This window comes from Semicossyphus pulcher, unplaced genomic scaffold, assembly GCF_022749685.1.
Source record: "Semicossyphus pulcher isolate SPU_LCO1_2020_fin unplaced genomic scaffold, fSemPul1.0.p SCAF_13, whole genome shotgun sequence".
NCBI classification, from domain to species: domain Eukaryota; kingdom Metazoa; phylum Chordata; class Actinopteri; order Labriformes; family Labridae; genus Semicossyphus; species Semicossyphus pulcher.
The window spans coordinates 6,669,774-6,696,860 of NW_027211637.1; the positions used below are offsets into that span (position 1 = coordinate 6,669,774).

At 39.3% G+C, this 27,087-nt stretch overlaps 1 protein-coding gene across 2 annotated transcripts; it reads right to left on the reverse strand.

The window, feature by feature from the left end:
• Nucleotides 1-5,376: 5,376 nt before the first annotated feature.
• plekhm2 (pleckstrin homology domain containing, family M (with RUN domain) member 2) lies at nt 5,377-26,682 on the reverse strand. 2 transcript variants are annotated; one of them, XM_069660831.1, is made up of 20 exons: nt 26,387-26,682; nt 24,251-24,357; nt 23,876-23,985; nt 23,668-23,767; nt 23,415-23,502; nt 23,145-23,319; nt 21,679-21,738; nt 19,035-19,329; nt 16,797-17,582; nt 16,644-16,713; nt 15,985-16,075; nt 15,348-15,412; nt 15,048-15,136; nt 14,667-14,799; nt 13,971-14,161; nt 13,384-13,449; nt 12,350-12,509; nt 10,326-10,505; nt 9,357-9,473; nt 5,377-8,888 (listed from the first exon to the last, which is right to left on the reverse strand). In XM_069660831.1, exons 1-20 carry the CDS (start codon nt 26,444-26,446, stop codon nt 8,751-8,753), a joined length of 3,081 nt encoding a protein of 1,026 aa, XP_069516932.1. In that variant the 5' UTR covers nt 26,447-26,682; the 3' UTR covers nt 5,377-8,750. The 2 variants fall into 2 exon arrangements, with proteins under 2 accessions (XP_069516932.1, XP_069516933.1); XM_069660832.1 differs by lacking the exon at nt 21,679-21,738.
• Between the last annotated feature and the right edge of the window lie 405 nt (nt 26,683-27,087).

Below are 27,087 nucleotides of genomic sequence, written 5' to 3' on the forward strand. Positions count from 1 at the left end.
GCTGCTGCATTTCAGCAGAGAAAATATACAGCGCTCATACAGCGCTCACCCCCTCTTCATAAATTATGTAATAGCCAGTCAGGGGCAGAGAATAGGAGAGTGAACTCGGAGCTCTCTTTCTAAAATCATCATTATGCAGGACAAAACACATGTGGTGGGAATCTCCTCTTTGATGGTAAAGGGTATTCTCTCATTCATACAAGCTGTCACACATTTCATTTAAAAGGTTTAAATATGTATACACAATTAACATAAATCATTTACAGCACTAGAGCATGCAACCCTCTTCTATTTCTTATAGAGGCACAAGACTAATGTAATATGAGATATACTGTATTTTTGTAAGGATTGATAGTGTACCAGGATTGATAGAGTACCAACATTTTTAGGATATTTATTGCTAAAATTAGCTAAATTTAAAGCAGCTATGATGAACTTAGTTTAGCCATTTAGTCAGCCCCTGCCCCTAAAGTGGTACGTCTCATCTCTTTGCTGTGGATGCGTGCACAGTATTCCCCAAGGAAAATCTTGTCCCGCCTCTGTCACTGTCTAAGGCACTCACGGCTTGAGAAAATGTATTTTCAGGCTCTTTTGGAATCCATTTGTCGAAATCCGACCCGATGACAGCAGGACAGGCTTTCAAAATAACTATACAAATAAAGTCAAGTTCTTCTAGCTGATGGTCTGTTTGCTTTTGCAGTTCAAGTAGAGGCATCAACATTAAATTGTGTCTGTTTGAAAATGCTTTTGGCCAATACTCAAAGATCCTCTTATCTGAAAATGTCCACCAACATCTGCAGTAGGTGACAACATTATTTTGTCCTACATTGCTCCTTTTAATCAGCTGACTTTAAACATGAAAGGTGAATTAAAGGGGAAATGGGACACAGAAGGAGGAAGCAGCAAAGTGTAGGCCAACAGAGAGTGAGACATTAAAATTGCATTATAAGATGAAAGAGTGCAGAGCAGAGTAAATGAGGGAATGCAAAGCATGGTTTAAACACCATTAATAATCCCAAAGATTTTCATATAAATCAATGTTAAGTGACTATCTATCACTGAATGAGGTAACACAATGGTGATTGAGCCTATGGCCCACTGATGAAAGCCTTTGCATTTGCAGTACAGACTGGTTGTCGGTGGTGACTTTCGCAGGAGAAATCTCAAACGGCGCCCAGTTAGTGACGCATTTTCCATCACCCAGCAGTGGTTAGTCTGCCAGAGAGAGTAGGCGGAGCTAATGCAACTAACACACTTCCGGTCAGTGCTGCGAGTAAACAGTAATCTACTATGGCTGAACAAACAAAGAAAAGACCAATGACTGTAAATACAACTTCAAAAATAACTGAAAATAGTCAATAATTACAAGACCAGAATTTGCTGAAATATAGCATTACACTCTCCAAGTTCAGTCTATTATGATTTGATTTTTCCAGTATATACAACTGTGGCTGAATGTAACACCCCACAAGTCAACTCTGTAAGCTACACTATCTGAACAATTAAAATGTATTTTTTTGAGTTGTATTTTTCTGCCAAAATTAAAGCATTTTCTCATAATTAAAGGGGCACTCCACCTGTTTGAATGCACAATGATGTCATCAGGGTTCTTTTTATTGAAATATCTGCATTAAAACTGGAGGCATAAGCTTAATGCAGGGATATGTGGGCAGGGAGGACCTACCAAAAGATACATTATGGGAAGGGAGTTTTATTTGGAGGGAGACTTATGCTCTGGCTCTGTTTCTGTAAATGTGGTGACTGAAGAGACCTGCAGATAAAATCGGAAGGTATTCTGGTTTCCAGGATCAGGGGGGGGAAGCTGCATCATCAATTTGCTGTTACATCCAACCAACAGGATGGTTAAGTTGTATTAGAGAGTTTCTCTTGCTTTTAATGTTTTAATCTAATTTTGTCTTACTCTTATGCTTCCAATGAACTCTGGAATTCTTCTATACTTATCTCGCATCCTATTGATCTGAAAGTGTTGCTCTTATCTGACTTCATTTTTCTATCTAATGCTGAGTCATTCATGGACTATGCTCTCCTACTGAGGTTGGATCTTCTATGTGTTGTTTTCACTGCAAATACTTTCAACACAGTTAACATGCATCATTTTACCAATTTGAAAAAGATCTGTGTTGACTGAAGTTTTCTTCTATGTTCTTGAGTTTTGCTCTGGATGCTAACAGGTCAACCCAGCGCTTCATTTTTAGTCTCATCTCAATAAACTTCAAACTGCATGTCTCACAGCCTGCTTACGCCTCCTGCTGTTTTGGCTACATTTCAGTTCCTGCAGGGGATCAAACATCTTTCCGTCCCTTCCTCTCTAAAGCTCTTCAAACTCTCTGTAAACCATCCGCCATTACTGCAGCTCTACTTCAAAATATAATCCTCTGAGATCCAGTTCTCTATTGTGGTGTGCAGAGAAAACAATATACTGGGAGAAGATTTAATGGCTCATTGAAACCATGGAAACAGCACAAGTACACCCAAGGTGCCAGTATAACGCTGCTAAAATAATAAAACTGTATTTGAACAAGGCCAGCAGTATCTTGTTGCCTTAGCAACTACCAACAGATAATCAATATTACCAGAGGTTGGGAACAATAACTGCACTACGCTGTGTTGCATGATGTCTTATCTTCTTTATATTAGAAACTCATTACAGCTGCTAGGAAACATTTTCAGGTCAAAGAGCCATAAACTCAACTCTCTGTAGGTGGGTCTGTATATACATATATATACGTATTTTATTTACTGTTAGAAGCAGAGCGTGCGCATTTGTGAGGTGCTCCAAACTCAAAACTATGGCCCAATCCCAATATTCACCCTAAAGCCTAAGCACTGAACCCTCACAGACTTTACTGACGACAGGCGTGCAGTGCACGAGTCCATGGGGGCTTGAGATGAGATGGAATAAAAATATGGAATGGGACACACTAATATGGCATTGCACGTTGTCTGGGTGTGCCATTAAATAAGAGAAAATAGCTGACCTGCAGTGTGTATTTGTGTGTTAAAATCAAAAGTCAGAAAAGCCATTAAAGTAAATCCTATGTGAATATTTGACTGAAGAACACAAACACATGTCACTTACAGATAAAATGTATTGGATACTATTAACATGTAGTGGGGGGCTGAACAATTACATTCTTCATGTCACAAAGGTCGCAATGGACTCTGGGTAAGTCCGGAAGGAAAATTGCGGAAAATGCGCAAATTTCACGTTGAAAGCATTGGCTGTCATTGGTTGAAAGTCTGCATCAGAGCCCTCACAAATACACCTCGAAGGAACGGCCTCGCCCAGGATGACTTTGTGTTGCAATAACAAATAGACCAAATAGTCTAAATAGACCTTGTGCGTTAGAGTCATTGTCAACAAGCTTCCTACATTTTTACACTTTTTAAAAACCTTTCCATTAACTTTAGGGACCCATTGTAAAATTCAATGACCATTCACAACCTATAACTATATAAGGAGAACTGTTTTTGTATTATATATATATATATCTTTTCAAAGCAAACATTCAATCTATGATTCTTAAGATTATTTTTTGGGGTGTTTCACCTTTATTCTATAGGACAGCTGAAGAGAGACAGGAAACGTGAGGAATAGAGAGTGGGGACATGCACCAAATGATCAGCAGACCGGGAGTCGAACCTGCAATCAGATCAGGTCAGGACTATAGTCTCTGTACATGGGGCACCTGCCATCAGTTTGCGTCCTGTACAAATTTGTTAAAAAATAGCTCACTTACAGCTCACTTAATAGCTAATTTTAGTCACTTTTTAACATTGCTATTAGTTAATATGATCTAATAATGTGATATATAAAACTGTAACGTTGACAGGGGATATTTGTCTGTGTTGAGCACCTTTACTTGAATTCTTTCCTGAATTTACTTACATACTTTTACTTGAGTTCTTGACTTTTCTTTAAATAGAGTATTTTGAGTATTTCAAAGTGTAGTAGGAGTACTTTCACTTAAGTAAAGGACCTGGATACTTCCTTTACTGTCAAAATATTCACATGATTACATGATACAAGGTCCCATAACCATTTTCCAAAACGGTCAAATCTTACTAATTGTATTACTTTTTCGGGCGAGCAAATTAAGATTTCCAAATTTGTATGTTACTTTTTACTGCAATGATAAATGGTCTAGATGAAACGCTAATGTACAATACCACTTACAGACAACATTCAGCTATCTTACAGTTAAAAAATGAACTTCATATATGACCTCTACTGGTGTCTGAAAGTTACTGCAACATCCCAAAGACTTGAAAGATCACAGCACACAGCAGTGAACCACACTAATCTGAAAATGTGTCTCTTGTTTTTTGGTGGAAAACAGAGCTTTCCAGTCATCATAGCTAAAATGACTTACAGCTGGATTAGTTTGATGATATTGTGAACGGAAAGCGAGCTTTGAAGTGAAGTCTGGGATTCAATTATGTTATTACTGTATCTCTGGAAAAGTACAGAAACAAAGTTGGGGTTTTTTGTTTGCTATAAAAGCATCTTTTGCCACACTCATGATTTTTAAAGACCAGCTACAGTCATAAAATGCTCTGCTTGAAATAATAAATTGTGTCTGATGTTTTTTCTGCAAAATCCATTTATTTACCTTGTAAAAATCCTCCCAAGGCATCTCCTCCTTCTCCCTCTATAAAAATTCCACAATCTGCATAGTCCCCGCCACCTCCGTCGTGAAAACAAAACACGTCTCTGCCATCTTTTAGTGGCAACTTGTTGAAACTTAGCTAGCTTGAAATGTGTAGTACTTAGTAGTAGTAACGTTAAAGTTAGTAGTCAGTAGTGAGTTTGCAAAAATGACGATGATGGTTACAGCTGGCTCACGCATCGCCGAAGTGGTTGCTTATAGGTTGCACATAATGATATGTATAGCGTCACCCCGTCCATTAACGGGATTGGCTCCTTTGGCTTGTGACGTCTCAAACCTGCCAATCTGAAAACGTGTTGTTCAGCCTGTCCTTGGTACACTGCAGTTTAAAAGCAGACAGGCCCAGCCATGGAGATGACTGCTGATGTTGTCCCTGATATGTCTTGTAGCACATGGAAAAACACCACATGGAGATGTTTACAAGGTTCAGCACTTGACTTTCACTGGAGGGGGTCTTTAAGTAAAAGTACAGTATGGAATTGAGATCTAAATTTTTGTATGTTTGTGAAAAGCACAGTTAACCTAAAGTACAGCTGCTCTCTTACCTGTGAACACTCTGTCCCTGCTCTAACATGACTGTCCTGATGTTTTCCATGACATAATTTCACTGCTTTGACCTATAACAGAAGAACATGTAGAAGTCAACAACAGAGATACTGGTGCAGCACAAGTATCACAAACAAGCCAAGATTTTAATTCAGTTTATTTAGTTACGCTGTCCAATCACAGAGGTTTATTTGTACATTCATTACCAATATGAACAGTATAAAACCTTCTGGACATGCATGTCTTATCCAAGTGTACAGTGTTATATTTGATTAGTGCTGTATTTACAATTCAATAAAACTGCTAAACATAATACAAACATTACATGCAGAACACACACAAACAAAACAAACAAAAACAAAAAGCGCTTCTTTAATGCATCTTTTAGAAGATGTCATCCATCATTGGCCAGCAATGTCCAACATTCAAAACACTGCTCATACCTCTTCCTTTATATACACTTTATAAGCCACAATTTTAAGTAGTTTAACTTTTTTCTGATAATCCAACAAACATTTCAAGTAAGTCCAACTATTGCAACTTTACTCTCCCAGGTCAAAAAGACCTAAAGTAATCCACTGGGACAGAGGATTCCAACTGAGCAGCTACCCAATCCTATTTTGGAACCCACTGAATTATTAAAAGACTTCTATATAAAACCTTCTTCCATCATTAAACATACTTTGCAGTCGTCTCTGTGTGCGCAAAATAACTTCACAATGCTGCATCGAACACGAGAGGAACCAAAATATAAAAATGGGATTTAAAAAAACATCAAATTCGACAAAACAGCAGCAATTTAAAAAAAAAATAACACATGGTGAGTGTTAAGGTTTCCGATGTGAAGTACCTTTTTTCACCTGAGATTAGATTTCTCTGTAAAAGAGTAGATGATGAGACCAAGTGGCACTTAGAAAGGCTTAAAGCGCTGATTAATGCGACATGAAAATAACGCAGTGTGACAGAAACATAGAACTTCCTACAAACATACATAAGTGACATATGTAGATGGCTGGGTATTGTTTAAAGGTTTTCTATACTGGTGCCTGTTCAATAGTTTTGGTACAAATACCAAAAAAGTATTTTTTTCACATAATAATAATAATCACATTATTCCACAATAACCTGCCATTTATATCAACAGGATTCTGTCCCAACATTTGATAGACATTATTGTGTATCTGTACTCAGAGACCCTAACCCTAACCAGCCCAACAGAAACACATATTCTGACTTGTCTTTCAAAGAAAAAAAAAGTGCTTAAATTAGATTAAGCAAATGGCCATTTTGTTCAGTTCAGTCTTTTTTGTCTGAATGGCAATCTCAGAACCTATTGGCTATTCTCAGTCAAAAATTAACCTTTAGGGGGCAATGGACGTTATTTCAGGGCTCTCGGTGTAGCCAGCAGGTATCCAGATAACTGATAAGGGATTCTTCTTTCACTGATCATTATTTACATTCCAACTGGAGGCTTGACAAGAATGGAATTTAAGTTGAAGGACTGCTTAATTAATAAAACATAAATACATTATTATTCAATGATAGCTGATTGCATCTCAGACAGTATGTTTGCCTCTTTTGCTCTTCACACAAGCTATTTTCTTGCATGCATGCAAAGTCCTTTCTAAAGTGATTAGTCAATTCTACCTCCCAAACCAAAGACTTGTTCAGCGCCTACAGATTCTGCATTCATATGCAGATTTCTGTTTCTAGAGATTATCAAAAAGGCAACATTGTCATTGTGTACAAATCTCACACTTATCTCATCCTCGATATGAGAGCTGTTACAAACTGTCCTTGACAGAGTAGCAGTACTCTAGTGTTAATGTTGAGCACAGATTGAAACACATACTCAGTATTAGTGCTCACTAGGAAGGGTCTTCTTGTTCATGATCATTCCCCTCGTTAAGATTTAATTATTAGGTGGTACAACAGGCCATTTAAAGTTGTATTCTGCTGAAAACAAAAGCCTCAGTCTGTGCGCTCTAAATTGAAAATTGATTTAAGGATTCTATGAAACACGATCCTAAACCACTAATGAAGACTAATGCAGACAGTACGGGATTCTTCACTCAGACCCTAATTCTTACTTAAACCTTCTCAATACTAAAGGGGAAGTACATATTTTTAATGCAGACACCAAAGTCACAACCATTAAAATGTTACTTCTCAATTGAATAATTTAGTAATAACTGTTCCCACTTTCTCTAACATGGAAATAAATCAGCACATTATAAAGTTAACACAAAACCACAGCTAGTACCATTAAAAAAAGACTAACAATGTGCAAGTCAGCATGGAAGCCTCCACTCGTCTCTACAGAGCGGAAAAAAGGCAAGTCTGTTATATTTTCCTGATATTTTTTATCTGAGTGACAACTTTTAAATTGGTAAAGCAAAATCTCAGATAGAGGACACAGGCATAAGAATGTCATGTAACAGTGCAAGTGTTAAATATCATAATTTTCTTCAATCAGTGTAGAGGTATGTGTCATTAGACAAACCAAAACTGAATATCGGACACATACAAAACCGTCAGTGATTACGCGTTGATACTGTACAGTGCTGTACATTTGCTCTATTAATGTGCAACAGTTAGGTTCAGTAGAGCTTCTACTAACTGTTAGCGAGCAAAGACTGATTTGTATCTTCTCAAAGTTGTGCAGAAGCAAGCGCAACTTTTTATGTTTTTTGCAAGGCAAGGGAGTGTGAAGTGAACAAGCAGCAACTTCCCCCTTTATGTATGGCTTTCTTGATGCATATCACAAGGAGAATCCAGATTGCTTTTTTAAACAAATCATTAATAACATTAAATTGTATCATTTATAATTCTCTTACTTGTGCAGGGAAGCCACAAGTTATGGCTTCTAGTCTTCATCTCAACTTAAGCCTTCTCAGTGTAATAAATATGGGTTTTATCATCTTCATGTCCACAGGAGTATTTATTATCAAGAGGATTCTCCTTCAAGTACTGCTGGAAGTTTACTTTGTGGAGACAGAATTCTCAAATCTGCAGCACATATTGGTATCAGAGAGCTTTTATCCTTATTATCACATCATATGACACCATCACATAATTCAGTGTTTTTTTTTCTGCATCACTGCTATTTAAAGGAATTTCTGATAAAAAGGAATAATGGCAATGACTCACTAGGATCATATAAAATCTGTTGTAAAATTCTGTTGGAGGTTCGTTCAATTCATTTTCACATGAGAATGTTTTACTGTTGCATCACTGCGATGGCTGGGCGGCGCCATATACCTTGCTACTTCTGCAGTTCCGATGGTATAAAGATTTAATCACCGAGCATCACAAGCTTACGCTTTAGTACAACAACCAATAACCTCATCTGACTGTTCTATCTTAGTCTTTTAGCTCAGAACAGTTTGTAGTGACTGTAATGCCAGAGCTAAACCCATCTCTCCTGAAACTATATGACTGTATGACTGCTTAACTCAGTCTGTCTCAGTGGCTACCCACAGGTTAGTGTATTTGTGAGTGTGTGTGCGTCTGTCAGCACCAGGGTTCCCGCTGGGCTCTGCCTCGGGCCAGACTGTCCGCTCTCTGCCAGGCACTGTTCATCAGGGCGAGGGCCTCCCCACAACGCTTCTGCACTGAAGGATCAAACACTTCTCTGTGGGGAAGGTCAACCTGTGTGATGGCAGGAAAACATGAGGGTTCAACCTGATGGACGGCCAGTTGCAGTTATCTTTGGATACAAGGTCTTGAAGGTAAATATTTTGGGATAGCAAATATTGCAATATTACAAAAGAAACATTTACTGTTTTTCCACCTTATGGCAATCTTTCCCATTTAAGGTACGAAGCTTGATACAAACAGTGAAAACGAGAATAATAAATATGAGTTCAGATTATGTTATTGATGAGGATATATTTTACAATGTTTTGTCTGACTCGGATATTCATATTTATATTAGGCACTGCTAGCATGGCTCTGCAGGCAGGAGACCACTGCTTACTCAGTCAGTATAAAATGCAATGAGGTATTAATTGCTTCAATTGACTATTGACTATTTATCATCAACACTGAGTAGATACACAGTTAAATAATGGCAAAATTTCCCTTTAAACCACTGATGACAACAATTTATCTTCCCACCTGGAAAGTAGCCTTCCATGTGCTGTCTAACGTCCCCAGAAGTCGATCTCTCTCCTCACAGCCACTGAAGTACAAGACCCATGGAGGGAGGAACTGAGTCCGATCTGCTGCAAACTCCTAAAGAGGGAGAAAATGTGTAGACGCCCACAGTAAAGGCTGAGGTCAAGACACAATCAAATTACAACAGTACGTCTGACTACTGATATATACGGAGTACTATCTTAACAATTTTTACACCTTCAAATACATTACTACATTAAATACATACAAGTAACTTTAAAATACAACTAGATATAAAAGTAGTCTGCTTTTGCTCTCTGTGGATTTGTGTGTAAAAGACAACTGTGTGAGGAAACTTTATAACAGAATTTCATTTCAGTTTCAAGTAAACATCAGCACTAGATTATTGTATATTTAATATATATATTTAGTATATTAGTGTAGTTTAAGGGTAGCACCAGCTAAAATATTTTGTATGTAGGAGCAAGTTACAACTTCAATTTAATTTTGAAAGTTGGGATACCTTCAGGAACAAGGGGGCGAAAATTATATTAATTATACAAAATAATGCTATTGCATCAAATTGTATTTAATGACAATTTGGCATAAGGACAATAAGGTATTGGCCACAGAAAGTGAAATGTAATTTTCTGCTACAATATTTTGTTGGGGTGGACCTTACGCCAGAGTACTTCAGATGAAGTTGACGTCTCTGTGGTGCCGCAGAACATTGACACAGCTTGAGTATTTAACTAATTACTTTCATTAAACAACTTAAGAGAGCACTTAAGTATAGTTGGTGCAACAGGCTGCAGGTCACAAAATGTTGTGCAGACACCTGATGTCATAAGCTGAATGCTACTTATAGCTTACAGTTTGTTTGGTACACACAAAGGAGAATTTTATAGTTAATCGGTAAAACTGATCACACATGAAAAAAATAGATTAATTAAAGTGATGGCCACTCACAATAACACAGTACTCTTTGTCTGCCTCCACGCTGACAGCTGTGACATCACAGATATCAGCGCTGCCCAGTGAGCGGAAGAAGCTGGTCTGACAGTCCTGATGACAAGTGAGCAGCTTCCCGTCTGTCATCACCAGGCAACATGGGATACATGGAGTGGGGGCCACACCCTGAGGAATAACCTGCAATGAAGGCAAAATTAGTTTAATTTGGGCTTACATTAATCTATATTGATATTTAGCATAAGAGAACTGGATGCTTTTTCTGAACAATTAATGAATTCAGTTTCAAGGAGGAATTTTCAAGGAGAAAATCAGCCTGTACAGTGAGCACAGTGCATGCCTGAGGGGATTATATGTAAAAGGCCCTTTATGCTTGCTCATTTCTAGTAAAAGCGGCGAGGAAAGCCCGTCCAACTTGACTGATGAGTTCTCCTTGAGCTCTTATTACATTCAGTACTGTGTGAGATATCACAACAATGTGTGATTATCACAAGAAAAAGTCATATGTTTGTTCTAATTCATAATGTTTCAATTATTTATACTCGAAGTACATCAACAGGATTAAGTCTTGCGGCAGATTCAGACATAAATTGTTGTAAATAGTTTTGTCTTCTGTAGCTGAGACGGGATCATGCGTTCAGTCTTGTGTATGGGTGCAGCTAATCTCTCATACTACCGACCCCACCACAGAATAATGAATGTGCACATTTAAGGCTCAATGCACAGCAACCTATCCTGGTTTTTGTGACTAACAATGTTTAAAATACTTGTTTAATTTACTGTTTCATATAGCCCTTGCTACTTTTGACAGAGATGAGAACAGAGCCAGATGGATAGATCTTTAGTAACTTTAAAAAAAATTATGTTTTTAATCATCAACGAAAGCCTGCGTCTGTTAAAGCAGCTCAAGGACAGAACACAACGACAGTATCGTGCAATTCATGATAGCCTAGACTCTAGTAGGCTAAAGTGTGTACTGTTGCTGGTATATCACACTGTGTTTACAGTCATCATGTGATATTAACGCTGTGCTGTTCTCTCAGTTATGCAACTTGACAGTTCTTGATATAAGCAGAAGACCTGCCCCCATTCCCTGTGCAAAAGTGTGTGTGTGTGTGTGTGTGTGTGTGTGTGTGTGTGTGTGTGTGTGTGTGTGTGTGTGTGTGTGTGTGTGTGCGTGCGTGTGCGTGCGTGTGCGTGAAGAATATTTACCAATAAACTACTGTGAAATTAATCTTCCAAATGCTGGGTTACTCCATCTTTAATGAGAGGCACCGACTGAAGTGTAAAATTAAATGTCTTTTATAATGGCCGAAAATGATAATATAAACATTTGGCCCATGTCTGTGATCTCAAATTTTAATCCTTAATATAATATATATCCAACTGTGCTTTAGTCATATTGACTCTTTATACCTTATAGTTAAGTTAATAGTTAAAGTTGTGATGGGACTGCTACACAAGTTATTCGCCCCATTCACACACACAGTTATAAACTGAATGCACAGCATTTGGGAACAATTTAGAGTTCAGTATCTCTCCCAAAGACATTCTGCCATGCATGCTGAAGGTAGTGGGGATTAAAATAATGATCTTCCAGTTAGTGAACGACCCACTCTACCTGCTGAAACTATTACAAAACAAATGAAGATAAAAATTCACCAGAAAGTAGGGAATTAAGTGTCTGACATGGTTGCTGTCATTCTTTATAGACAGTCTATGCTTATGTTCTTATTGTTTATATCTTTGTTGCAATCTTGACTGTGAGAGAACTGGGACAGACAATCTCAATAAGTGAGATTGAACCCTTTGTTGTTTAGGAGGGGAGGGGGAGACTGGGAGGGTGCTGTTCTCGACCCACATGAGAGAGATTTGCAAACCACTGTGTGCACGTTTGTAGTTTCTCTAGTTTAAAATGTCTTTATGGACTCTGTAAAACTTGTGAGTAGACAGACTGTGTAACACCCATTATTTTCCAGTGCAATAAATATAAAACAAATGTTTGCTAAACTGGAACTGCTTACCCCTTTGGACACGGACTGGCAGAGCAGCTGCATCCAGTCAGCCATGTCCTGCTCATTGTTGGCACTGAGCTCCAGAGGAGGCCGTTCTGTCAGGATGACCTGGAAGGCATGGGGATGCTCAGTGCTGTTGGAGCGTCGACAGCCTCCACAGTGCTCTCCTCTGTAGAGAAATGAGGGGGGGACAAAGAGCATGAAAACAATTCTGGCAGGGGTTAACAATTGGAGTTAACAGGCCAATTTTACAGACTTTTGGCATGTCACAGACGAAAAATAATACAAGTAAAATATGAATTGGGAATGTTGGCTGAATACAAAGCTTCGCACAAAATTTGAGTATTGTAGAAAAAAGTGATTGCCTTGGAAACAAAAGACTAGCCAAATTGTTTGCCAAGCTCACCAGAGACGCACATGCTGGTGGTGGTCCAGCCAGAGAGCTCTGTTACTTTGTAATGTACTGCATGTAACATTAACTGAACTGTGGATTATAAAATTATGCAGTAAAGTTAATATGTATATATATATATATATATATATATATATATATAAACATATGCATTTCTCTTCGATTATTTTGTTGCCTTATAAAAATCCCATAATTATTATCTATTCAATAGGTCAAAGTTGAGAACTTATGCCCTTTCACACACAGCTCTCTTGTGCAGGCAGATGTTTAGAATTTTGAATATTTTTTCATTTTTGTCTCTTTTTAAAAATTAGCGGCTCAGTCGAGGTAACCAATTTTTTTTCTGCGCGTAGTCCTGTGGGTCTGAAAAGCCAAAATATCATGCTGGCATGCATACTGCTCAATTCAACCCCATGTAGTAGGAAATCCAGGTTCTTTTGGCATGATGCATCTGACATACACTACCATTCAAAAGTTTGGACACATTTTCTCATACAAGTGAATGGGAAAGTGTTTCCAAACTTTTGACTGGTAGTGTACATGCATTGGGACATAATAATAGATGTCTGCTTTCCTTGCAAACTAAATAGTATGGAAGTATGGGTAATGAAAGCAGTGAGTTTAAGCTTACCCCATAGTGACTGACAGCACAGGTGTCACATCAGTTCTTTCTGAATACAGGTACAGAATCCCATTGCTGTAAGAAAAGAGGACAACAATTTATATTAATCTCATCAGAAAATTGACATTATATTACATAAATAATATTTTAATATAATATTTTTTTGATACATTACAAGCTTCACAGAATTAATTGATCTGTAATGGTTCCAGTGTTCGTCATACTAATCTTTCAAAACATTTAAGACTGGTTGGACCTCTAGTGGCAACCAGTCGGCCTGTTAGGTTCTTAGTTTTGTTTCTTTAAAAAGTGCCACAAATGCAAATTATTAAAACATTGATTTACTGGTAAAATCAACAGCTTTTTCTCTGCATTTTATATCATACAATATGTTACATATTAGCCTTACATGCAACAAATACTACCATAGGAAGTGATTTAAATGTTTATCAGTGTATTTTTGAAGAAAAGAAACCTTCCCACCTTGTTAAAACGCAAGGTTATTTAGGGAAATGTAGTTTGGAACCTAGCCAATGCATATTTAAAGGAACAATACTGAGCTGAAAGGGATAGTGATGAGTATGACCGGCCTCTACCTGAGGACGAGGTAGCAGCTTTTCCACAGCTCTTTGCCCAGGTAGGTGGTTCCTGCCCGGTACTGCATGGCCCCCTCCTTAATGCTGGAAGTTCCCCCAAACCTTGAAGGGCCAGCCTGGGGTGACAAAGCCATGTCCATAGGATCCTCCCAGTGGACAAGTGAATACAGTTGGATGGACACGTCAGATACCTGTGGAAGCAGGCACAAACTAGTTTACCAGTGCTCTGAAACACTGCTAAAACTTACTTAAATAAATATGTCAGCATTAGTTGATGTAAATGCAGAGGTTACAAATAACCATGGATAAGAAGGTTGACCTTGTTGAAAAGACTATAACTTTGTTTTGCATTTCCCAAGTATACTTGTTTGTTTTCTTCTATTTCTGAATTGTGTTATGTACTATTTCCCAGGCAGATAGATTTTCCATTCATATACAATATAAAATTGGATTTACAGAAAGCTTAATACATAATAATCCCAGTGAATGTTGTGTTTAAATATATTTTTCTTGTTTGTGTTGCAGTTGGACACACACTAGCTATGAATTTTGTTTGTGACAGACTTTTTATGAAGTCTCTGTTCTTTATCTAGAGTTTCTTATTTAGCCTAAGATTTAAATACTCTGAACCTGCCCTGCTGAAGACAAAATACTAGATAGAATAAAATACTCAAACAGATTATATCATGTCTTTACCTCACAGGCAGATTCCTGGGAGACAAACTTGGTGAGAGCCAGTTTTTCCATGGTAGCGTCAGTCAATACAGATGGGTAAGGAGGCTCTCGACAACCCTTCACCATGGCTGACTTCAGCACAGACAAGAACCAACTGTAAGCGAAAAAGGATGGACAGGATGAGTTAAGATATTATGTGTCTTGTATGGTTCAAAGTTATTCTTCATGACCATGAATATACAAGAAATGTTGAAACGTGGAAGGTTTGCAAGTGGCTCTTGCAGAGTGCTGCAAAGACTGTTGCAGGGAGATTGCAAACCAGAGGAAACTAATGTGGGATGCTTTGAAGTATTCAGTTGTAAAAGTATCAAACCTGAGGCAGAGATATGCAAGTACACTTACACAGTAAGAGAGGCATCAGCTGTGTCCAACAGGAACTTTCTTCGTCTGTTGGTGCAAACCAATGTCACAGTCTGCTGGTCAAGGCCCACCTGAAGGAACACAGCATCAGAGCAAAAATAGCACAAAAACAAATTTTGTACTCCACTAAACAAGCTGTCATATCTTGCATGAATGTAACTGGTAATATTAAACAACTTAAAAAAAAAAATAAAAAAACTTAGATCTTCGTAAGAAGACAACAAGCAAGGGATTGTAAAAACAAACGTATGTAGAGTTAAGGCAGCCCAGCAGGACACTTACTGATAGATAGTCAAGCTCATTATAAGAAACAGCATCTTCTACTGTGTAGGGCTTCTCTGCTGCACCTGTGGAGAAAAAAAAGGACAATAAGCTCTGCAGTCAGCACATGTTAATGTACAATACAGTTACAATAATAGAAACTCTCATATCAGAAGGGATTTTTCAGAAAAAGAAACTTCTTCTTCTTTGCCTAGTGCTTGAAGATCGAAAAAGAACTCCAGTTCTCACCTTGTTCACATGGTGATGTTTGTGTGTCAGCAAATCATTAAGTTTCACATTCTAAATTTATACTGCAGTCAAGCTGCTTCAGACATGTTATGCCATGTCTGGGACCCTTGTATTCTGACAGATATTCGATTAATGCAGTTTATTTAGGGCCATCATAAATCACTCAGAAAACCTGATGCAGAGAGGACAGAAAATAGTACCAACAGCTTCTGAGAAGTGCCGGCTCACAAGAGAAATGTACGACACATCACAGAGTAAAATGTAGATGTACCAGTCCGCTTTGTCCCTCGGTGCAAAAAAATGTTGTGATTGTCAATATAGATATCAGAATATCCCAAATTACAACTTGAACTCTCGCAACTTCAATGACCAAATAAAGCTGATACATGCTGGGTTTTTAGGAACTTACCCTTTCTTAGCAGGTAGATGTAACAGTCAGTCAGCAGCAGGTAAAGCGGCTGCAGATCGCCCTCCATATGTCCAGTGCTCATTCTCACCATCTGAAAAAGACAAATTCTATCAAGTATTGGCAAGCTCCATCTTCATCTGTTTAAACCATCCCGTTTAGTTGTGATGGGTTTTGGTAACTGGATTCAGGCTGTAGCACAGTGTTGCTACAAATATAGCAGAAAACGGACTAAACACAGCAGCTGTTTTTTTCATTATGTATCACAAACCAGTGCAATCTATATTCAGATTGAATTAAAATACATTAAGTAGCAAGTGTGAAATTGACAAAAGGAAAGTACAAGCAGTTAAAAGGGGAAATTGGTACACTCAGCCTTGCAACATTTCCACTGAGCAACAGACTTCAAACCACTTGTCACAAGTCACGAGTCAAACAGCCCTAGAACATGCTTCAAGACATCTGACAGAGGATTACTTCTCACTACAATGAAATTCTTTCAATGTTGAAAACAGGTCTGTTAAACGTTCAAGATAATACTGTACTGCTTTATTTCTATGTTTCATCATCGCACTGTTAAAATTATAGTTGAGCTGTTAAAAACATACATGAATCTTTATTCCAAAGGTTTCACAAGAAATAATGTGTCCTTCTGTATTCACCTTGAAGAGCTGCTCCTCGTTCTCTCTGAATACGTGAATCATGAGAAGAAGCAAGTGATTGTTATCCACCCTGAAACATGAGTATTAAAGAAAATCAGACTCATTTTAAACAACAATACAGCCAAAACAACTCATTTTGTAGGGGCTGCTTACTTAAACTCAGCAGGATGAGAACTTTCAGAGGGACTGAGCTTCTCCTCTTGAAGTTCTACATCGGCTTCCTCTCCTTCTTCTGTGTCTTCTCCTCGGGTCTTCATGTCTGGCCTTTGTCCTCCTGGCGCTTCTGTCTGTCCTTTATCCTCAATGCCACCTGAAAGAGTCTGCGACTGGCTAAGCTCTGTAGAGTCATAGTAGCTACGACTCGTGGGAGCAGAGCCTGGACTGTTGGGGGTAAAGCAGCATAAGTCTGTTGGTGCATGGGAGGCCTGCAGGAAGTCGGGGCTTGTGGCCAGAGGGGAGAGACATGTCTCTCCTGGAGCTCTGTCAGGCGGCTTCCCCTCTGAATCCTCTCGAAAGGGCGGCTGTGCTGGTGGCTCTGCGCCCTGGTCACACCCTTCATTGTCTTTCTCCCCTCCTTCCTGTAGGTGCTCCCAGGCCTCCTCCTTATCCAAAGCCCCGTTGAGCCGATTCATGACATCACGGAGGGGTTGGCCCACCGTGTCCATGGAGGTGTCTGTCATCTCTGGGAGCCGCAGGAGACCTTCTACTCCGTCCTCATCTCCCTCCTCCACAGCCTCCGATCCCACTCTGCTTCTCCTCAACTCTCCCTCAGCATCCAGCTGAAAAGCTGAGCAGTTTAATGATTCCACATCTTCTGAGGCCATCAGGCTGTTGTCTATTTCCATGTGCTCAGAAGAGACAGAGTTATGGATGCTGCTGCTGGAATCTGTAGAGCCCTTCCCTCGCCGCTTTTTGGCTGGTTTCCTTCTTCTGGCCATCCTTAAACAATCAGAGAGGTTACTTTTGGTTTCTTCATTTTCAAAGTATTTCATTAAGGCCCTATCTCAGTGTGGTTTTTTTATTGTATTTCTTTTATTTCAGAGTAAATTCTTGACACAGTTTGTCCAACTTATTAGACAAACAACACATTTTCCAAACATGCAAAGCCTTCTTAGTCGAGGGTCTAAGTCAAGGTTCAAGAATATTTATGCTAAAATGATGTCTAACAGTTAACCACATCCCTGATCTCTGCTTCAAAAAGAATGTTCACTGAGAATCCCTTATAAACACTGTCTGAAGTGGGAATTAGGGTGCTTTCACACCTGACAGCTTTGATCAGGTTTCAGAGTTAAGTCCGAAAGTCTGGTTCATTTGGACAAGTGAGAACACACATCCGAACGCCGTTGCGGACCAAACTACTGGACCATGGTCCGCCAGAAAAGACGGGACTCGGTCCGTTACCAAACAAACCACGGTCTGGTCGATTCAGGTGAGAACATAAACGGACTTAAAGTAGGACCTAATATAGGAAGCAAACCAAAACACCGTGCATTGTGGGTTGTTAACGGGTGCCGACACTTGCAGAGAGCGACGAGGAAATTGAAATATGGGCTGACCAAACAATTTCACCAATACTCGCCCTGTGAATATACAAGCGTCATTCACCTTCATTAGACTTTAAAAAACATCATATAATAAAAAACTGTGATGCAGTCTCACAGTGCTGAGAGGGGAAGAGCACAAGCACAGAGGGGGGGAGGGAGCAGGAAGTGATGACGTGATATACAACTTAGTTTGATGATGAAGCCTGATGCTCCTCTAAAGTTCTGTGTAAAATATATGAACTACACAGCAGACTGGAGTCTCTGTTAACAGTGACAGGCAGACAGAAAGATCTGCATGATTAACACATATCAACGTCCGTGTCCTCCCCGCGCTGTGTTATTATGAACTATGATGAACTGATCATAGGTTACAGCGCCTGCTCGTGTCATTCACAGCATGGTGAGACATACTTTATAGTAACGGAAATACGGACAGATCGCAACGTTTTTGAGCCAGGTACAGAGCATGAAAAACACACAGATCGGTGATTTCTCTTCAGTTAACAACAGTGCATGTCACAGAGGAAACAAACAAACAAGAAACGAAGGCTTGACTTGAAGAATTTCAAGTCGACTGAGGGGTCACAGACAGAGATTCAACTCGTCGACTTTCAGGGGACAGCCCTAATGTTGAGAGTGATTGAGGAGTGTGCTCTCTCTCTTTGTTTTCCTCAGGGAGTTTTACCACGTGCAAATTAAGATCAATCAGAAAGCATTTCCCTCCCGCATCAAAACTTTTGGTCTGCTGGTAAAAGCTGCTGTCTGATCATAAACCGAACTCGAGGTAAAATGCAACATTGTAACAATTTGGATCAAACAAATGGAAACTGAACAGTAGCAGAATTACCTGATGACCTCCAGCTCATTGCCGACATTCTCTGTGTCATCTCCGTTGGTGGGGGTTATGGTGTTGTAATAGTTGGCCACATGAACTGGCGTAATGTCTGCTGAGGTATTGGTGGTGTTGGTGTCCGAGTCCTCATTGAAGGGGTTGTGTCTGAACGTCGGGCTGTGTGCAGAGGGATGAGCTGCCCCCCTCACATTGATGGTGCCTGCAGGAAGGACCACCGTGTCGCTGATGACTGTCTGAGGATCAGAGCCACTGGATCGCGGGCAGCTGGCCTGGTCGGTCAGGTCACCCTCTACCATGAAAAGCACCATGATACAAATTACAGTTTTATTAAAAACACCAGTCACCCACATTTAGTTATAAATACACAGAATTTTTGGAACTGTCTCGTTATTAGTTGAGTTTTATCATAGAAAATCGTAGAAATGTTTTTCTTCATACACATTCTTAGTTAATTTGTTTTGCTTATAATTTCATCACCAAAGAAAGATCACCACTCAACGAGACAATTTCCCAAAAGCTTTGTGTATTTTCTTAAGAACTGCGAACAAATAAATGTTAGATGCTGCAGTGTTCATAGTTCTTTGGCAGGTCAGAGAGGCACAAAACGCGATGCAGAGGACATCAAGTATGTCCACAGGCAGCAGCTTTCTTTGCAGTGACACAGGCCGTGGTCAAGCATTACTTCTGCAGCTAGAGGAGGGTCATGCTTAACAAAATTACTTGCAGGAATTGTTTGTACTTATTAGAATTCATCATAAGAACTCAAGATGATATCTTTTACAAATTCAAATTTAGAGCAGGAAATGAATAGTCTACTATGAAGCAACACCTATGTACATATTCCCTGCGCAGACACGTTAGCAGCTTAATGCAAACAGCCACTGTAGTAATACACAGCTATTTGCAATCTATGACTTTAAGTAACTAGTCTAGATTGTTTCCTCACACCGCAGTTGAGCTGAACCGAGGCCAGTGCCACATTTCACACAGGAAGAGAAAAGATTACAAAAAACGATACACCAGACAAACAGATAACACAATGTAATGGAGACAGACTGCACGAGGTGAGTACCAGTTACATTAGGCATTTGTTCTTGCTGTGGTAAATAAAAGCAGAGTGAGCATTAGGAACATTCCCATGATGAGGAAAACATGCAGAACATAACAGATAACAGTTCCATGTAGCCACCCAACACTGAATTCTCCAGTGAACCAAATGTCTGTGATTTAAAACTTACCGGACAACTTACTGTGTATAACGACACCTACAGACACTTAAAACTAAGGCAGTCTAATCAGATTTTCTTGGATGTCCAGCCAACTGCTTTCTCATTGTATCAACGCGCATCACTGTCGTTTTAACTATATAATTTAACTAGATGCATGATTGGATGTCTGGATCTAAAGTTTTCTCAATTACAACCGAGACAATCTCTATTTATTCTACATTTCTATGTAGAATCTGTAAATAGAGATTACCCCACGTGGATTTTAGTGGTAATGCGTTTAGCCGTAATGCGCCGTAATGACATCCCAGCTCCCATCAGCGTCATCTGACAATGATTTAGCTTCTTATTCATCTATTAACAGACATCTGCATGTCAAGTTCAGCTAACAATCCGTTCTACATCAAAAATTCAACTTGAGATAAATTCCGTTGACCCTGTGTCTCGAAAGCCGTTCAGCGTTTTTCCCGACTTCCTCAAATGCATTAGAAATCATCAATCCGACCTCCTTTCAACAAATGAGCATTTTAAAAGTAGTTTTCTTCTCCTTAAGGACAGACCTGACAAAGCTTAATTTGTACTAATCTGCATCATGATGTTTAAATTTCAGCAAAGGCAAGACCCGTTAATTAAAGTAAATCACAAGAAAAACGGTTTCTTTTTCTGTAAACGTTGCAGCACACGGAAAAGAAAGTCTTGACTGAAAGTCGTTAACGCTGGCTACACGCCTGGCATGTTCACTGTTGTCCCCAGACACTATATTGCCGTCAGACTATAGCAGATGGGATCCAAGATTGTAACCGAGGTAAGTGAGCTGCTTCACTTGCAGCCCCCCGAGCCCCGTCGAAGAGAGTCAGACAGACCCTGATTTTGAATCTTCTATTTTTTGTGCTTTTCACCATTACCATAATTACCAAGTCGGTTGTTTGGGAGAAGAGTTGACCTCTGGGATAATTCAGCATGTGGTAAAATCATTATGAATGACTACCATTAAAAGTCATTTTGAGATGGGGGTGTTAAGTTTACAATCTGCCATTCTCTCTAAAAAGAAAAGGTCAGAGATTCAACTGACAGAAAAACTGACTTTATCGACTTTATGGGACAGCCCTAGACACCTTTTATATTTGTTTATCTACTTGATTTTGTACTTTATAAAATCATTATTTAGAAAAGCTGAAATGAACCCACTCCCCAAATCAAACCACTTTTACCCATGTCACATGGAGATTTACATGACCCCGAATGAACAGTCTTTGCACCACCGAGTTGCATTTTATATATCAACATGTCTTATTAATGGCTAAAATACCAAGCATGCTTTAAGCACAAACTGTTGATGCCATGCCAGTAGGAGATAGGGAGGGAGAAAGGGAGAGAAATGCAGGAAGGGGAGGGGTTGACCAATGTCCCACCTTCCCAGTCTGCACTTGGCAATGACTGCAACACAGGGAAGATGTCACCGAAATCATAATCTAAAAAAAAGGAGGGATAACGTTTAACATTAGAGAGAGGTGGAGTGGAGAGAGAAGAGTGAAACAATGGCATGGAAACAGAAATATAACATGACATATGGTTTATGAAAAAAAAAACAATGGGGAAGAATCGACAAGTGGGAACTAAAACATGGAAACTGACAAAGTACTTTGTGGAGGGCATGGGGAAACATTCGACGAGTGCTGCAATCACCCCAAAGAGAACATTCTGTACCCATGAGCCTCTGCATGCAAAGTGATCCATTTGATAACATCAACTTTGCAAATCTGTGACAGTCTGCAAGGATCAATCCAACTTTTGCTTCAACATGCCAGTAGCTTGACATCACTGTTGTGAGAAAGCCTAAGAGTGTGTACTTGCACTCCAGTGGGGCCTGATGAAATCATAAACCCAAAAATAAATCAGTCACATCACAAGTACTCTATAGTGTCCAGATTGGAGGAATTTCAGGACACAATGGCTCATTACTGACGCCAGATATTTGGTAAAGCTACTTTAAAGGGAAGAGAGACGGAGTATTTGCCAGTTTTGGTTCAAATGATTTTCCAAACCGATTAGTCCATCTGTGTTCCTCTTCCAAAGTAGAAAACCTTTGCTAAAGTGAACCAAGGGATGAAATAAAAACTAGTGCTACTTACAAGGGACTGCTCAAGGCAATCCTAAAGCTGACTTCAGACCAGAAGCAAAGGGAATTATCGCCTCATGTAACCTGCTCAGTCTGTGTTTTCTCGACTTTGCACTGGCTTTGCAACTTTGCTGTGTTTGCTGGGTTTAGACCAAAAGCTAATTTCTTCTTCTGTTACTTTACCGAGGGGGTCTTTTTGTGTTTGTTCCCATTGGTTAAACACACTTGTGCTAAATACTCACTCTTCCAGATACTTCAGAAAACCATAGGTTATTGTGGCTCAATGCAGTGGTTCATTTTCAGTTGCGGAGCACCTGTCTGGCATTGACTTTGCATTGTAATATCTATGCATAAACATTTGCTTTTGTTTTGAACACACCTTCAGGATTAGGTATCCATTCTAACCATATTAAATAGTAAAGCATAATTGAATGGATCAGCATGGGCTTAAAAAAAGCTAATCTAATTCTGATTCTCTCTTAACATCTGCTACCTGTTTCTGTCATGTCAATTTTAGGACTTATTCTCCCAGTGAAACATTTTTTCATACACTTCCAATGATTCAAGCCGATCAGGACCTTCAGTATTTGGAAGAAAAAACATTTGAAAAATAAAGTTTGCCAAAGCTAGAAGGCTTCAGCTTCAAAGTGTAAGATTTAATCAGTATTTAGGGAAGGGAAATATGTATCAGATCAGACTCTGTTTCAGCAGGTACCCAATATAAAAGGACTCAGATCAGGATCTGGACATTTGGCTTACCTTCACTGGAGGGAGCTATGGCGCTGTCATCCCACTCTAGGTTTGTGGAGGTTAGGGAGGTGAAGGAGTGCAGGGACAAGCTGTCAGAGCTGGGAAGCCTTTCCTCAAAGTCCAGAAGATTCTGGGGTTTGTAATATTCTGGCATGTAGGGGGCCACGTCCAGATAGGGCACATCCTGAAATCAGCAAAACCCGACAGAAACATCATTGACATGCTGCTTACATTTCAGCGCTGTATTTTTATTGAGAGTTTGATCAAATATATAGTTACCAGCTCCAGATCAAAGCGAATGAACTCCAGGCCGGACACCAGCGTGAGGAAGAGCGTGAGGTGATCGTGACTGCAGACCAGTGCGTTTCTAACAGAGAAAAAATCATTTAGCTTAATGTGAGTGAAAGGCACATTGTTACTACAAAAATGTAAAATTTGTTCTCCAACATGGCAACATTTTCCTGAAATGCAATAACACTTCCACTTGAAACATAGCATTGATTTGTGAAATATGTGTTGCTGTTAGACTTACTTGAAATAATACTTCTGCAGTAACCCTTGGTTCTCCTGGAAGAGGCGTAGATAGCTCTCTAAAGAGCTCTCACTCAGTGCCAGGTATAACCATGCACGGCCTACACAGAGAAAAGAGGAGTCCTTTTTTATGCTTTTAACTCTTTAAATAATTAATGATGCTTAATGATTGTGTGAATGTGTTTGACTGTATGAGAGAGATGTCGCACTTCTTCCCAGGTTGGTTGCTATGTGCTGGAGCTCATCTATCTGACGGACAGCCTCTCTCCTGGTGAAGTGAAGGACCAGGACCCAGTAGCCTGAGGAGATATCCTGCAGCCTGCCATGAAAAAAAACAAAAGCAAATCATATCACATGGTACCAAAAGGTGTAAAGAAGATGCAAGAAATGTTTTACCGTTACTGTCAAGCATCAACACCTAGATACAATATCTAGAGTGTAAAATATCTTTAAACTGCCTAAAGGTGCTAACATAAAAGTTTTTATAAGAAGAAATAGCAGATACTAACAAAGAGTCTGATTGTTATTTGTACCACACACCTTGATCTTTCCACTCTGTAATTTATTTCTAGCAAGTTTCTTACCCATACAGCAGAGCATGGTCAAGGTGTTCACAGAGGCGCTGCAGAACCCTGTCATGGTTTCGAATGGCCGGGGTCTCATCTTCACAGGCTGCAAAGTAACTCTGCAACTGTAGAGAGACATGGAAAGGGACATTTGAACTTCAATTCCAGGTTCAATTCCAAAAGAATAGATGCTTCTATATGTAAAGAAGTGAATGTAATACAAATATTATGAAGGCAAGACATTTAAAATAAATTTCTTAACTGATTGTCAAGTCTCAATCTCAATGTATTGGCTTTAAACACTAGCACACTGTATTTTAAATCAAACAATATCTACATTGTGTGCAAACAGTGGGCATTAAGGGTGCTAAATATATGTGTGATGATCTCAAAGGTTTACGACATGCGAACAAATAAATACAGTACATGGAAAAAGGAATTTGGTGCAAAGCAGTGGAATTTTCCTGACATAAATCCACGAGTATGTGTTTAACTGCTATGCCTGGAATTTTACTGCTTAAGACCAGACTAACAACAAGAAAAGCAGCTGTAAGTGAAGCACTCGCTGCAGCACAAGCCTGAAATCAGCATCAGGGAACATACCAAGGGTCTGCTAATTACTGTGGGTTTGAGGCTTAATGGGAAATTTTGTATTCAGCAACCTTATCTCTATCTATCATGGTTTGGTAACCTTGCTTGTTGTCAATGTATCTTGTATGTGCACAGCACAGCAAGGCAAAGCTGTAAAGTCATGGAGAACCACATGCTACTTAAGCCTGTAGTCTCTACCTTGTTTTGCTAATTAACTGCAAAACTATGCTACATATAGAGAAAATGGCAACCTGAAATGTAAGAGCAGAGGATGTTACAGAAAACGATACATTTCATTCTTTTTTTTTTTGGCTGACTAGATATTAAGGTGTAATTACATAGTTAAAGGGGAAAATTCAATGATTATTAATATTGCAGACAATATAGTGAGTTATGCTGGAATGAAAATATACATTTGTGTATTCTGCACCAATGTGCCTTTGCAAGGAAACTTGTATAGTCATACTATGGAAAGGTACCATATGTTCATGCAGTTGATGGTGGGTAAGTTTCACTGTGGTCCATCTTACAGTAACCTGTAGAACCCACTTGAACTCTGCTGAATAAAAGGTATAAAGTAGTTAACCCAACGCTTGACTAACACATGTGGAGATTGGGGTAGCTTTGAAGGATTGTAACCCTAAGAAAGAGATTTTGTATCTTGTGACTCTCTTCACATGACTAAGCAATGTTTGTCAGAGGCAAACACTGTACACTTACTTGGAGGCTTTAGGCATTCCATTTCACAAGCACTTTCACATCCCTTATGCAGTCATCACAATAAAAGATATGGTTATATGTTACATGGGGTAATTTGACTAAAAAAATATTAGACAAATGCAGATTAAGATGGGTATTTAGCAGTAATTCTACAGGGCTCACTGCATTTAACACACCAAAATGTTGCTATCTAACAATAATAATAATCGAATAATTGGACTTGTGGACTCCTAATGCAAAATATATGAACCAGAGACAGGTGAGAAATCCAATATGAATAAAAAACACAAACACACATGGTTTGGGAAAGTGACAGCAGAGGGAAGGTGGGGGAAAGATGCAATGCTGTTTGTCAGGTTATAACGAGAGAGGTAGTTTTACAACAACAGGCAAAGCTGGACAAACAAAATCTAGAATGTTACATAAATTAAATAGAAATTGGGAGCTAAGATATATTGACTGACTGAATGTTGTAAGCATGGGTCCGCAGTATGGTGCTTGTGTTTACAACACATGCTGCAGTGATCAAACACAGGGGCTTGGTGCCACTATTGTTCACAATGGTAAAAAAAAAAAAAGAAACTAGAACATGGCAACCGAACGCTGGAGGTGTAAAAACATGAGGATGAATTGAATATTTCAACGAAATTGTTTATGTCGTTTGTAGTTTATGTCAGTAAGGGCAAGGCCCATCCATGACAGCCAATGTCCCCCCGACAAAAAAAGTTGCCCTCTTTGGCAGACAAAAGATGACCTAACGATCGTCTCTGTTTTTCAAATGTGTTAAAATAACTAAATACTGTGACAATAATTAAGCGTGCAGACAAACCGGACAGCGCTTACCTTCTTCACAGACAGGGATATGTTTTCCAATATGCGATCCTTTACTTTCAGTTGATCCATCACTGATCTGTTGGCAGCTTAGAGCAGACTGTCAGCTGACTCCCGAAGCACAGCTCTTGTTTTGCTAAAGCTAACGCCGCCTTAAGCTAGCTAACATTATCTTACCTACCAATACAGTCGGCTCCCAAACTAACATAGCATTTTTGCTGTCAAATGAACACAGTGAATTAGACCAAACCGCTAGTTCACAACCACCATGGCAAAGCCTGGGAAGAAGCGAAATAAGTCAACCTCCTTCAGCGGGTCCGGTAAGTCAAGCAATGTTAGCTTAGCTCCGCGTTAGCATTGCCGCTTGAGTTTTTTTCTAACGCTACACTCAGGCTGGGGGTGGCTAGCAAGTTTTAATTCCAACCATGGATAACTTTCAGACGCAATTTTATTTACCATACTATTAAACTTTAGTTATTACTATTGTAAGTTAGCTAATATCAATACTCGAAATTAGTTTTCGCTTATTTGCCTATTTAGATAAAAAGTAACAGCTGTTCAGGTTACTTTTGGGGCAGCTAACTGTTCTGAGCCTGACTGGACTCCCACAGCCAGTGGATTACGTCATTACGAGCTTCAGTCAACGGCTCTGCGCGTGTGGGAGGGACACAAACAAAACAGCGTCTAATAGTCTGACAATTAAATGTTGTATT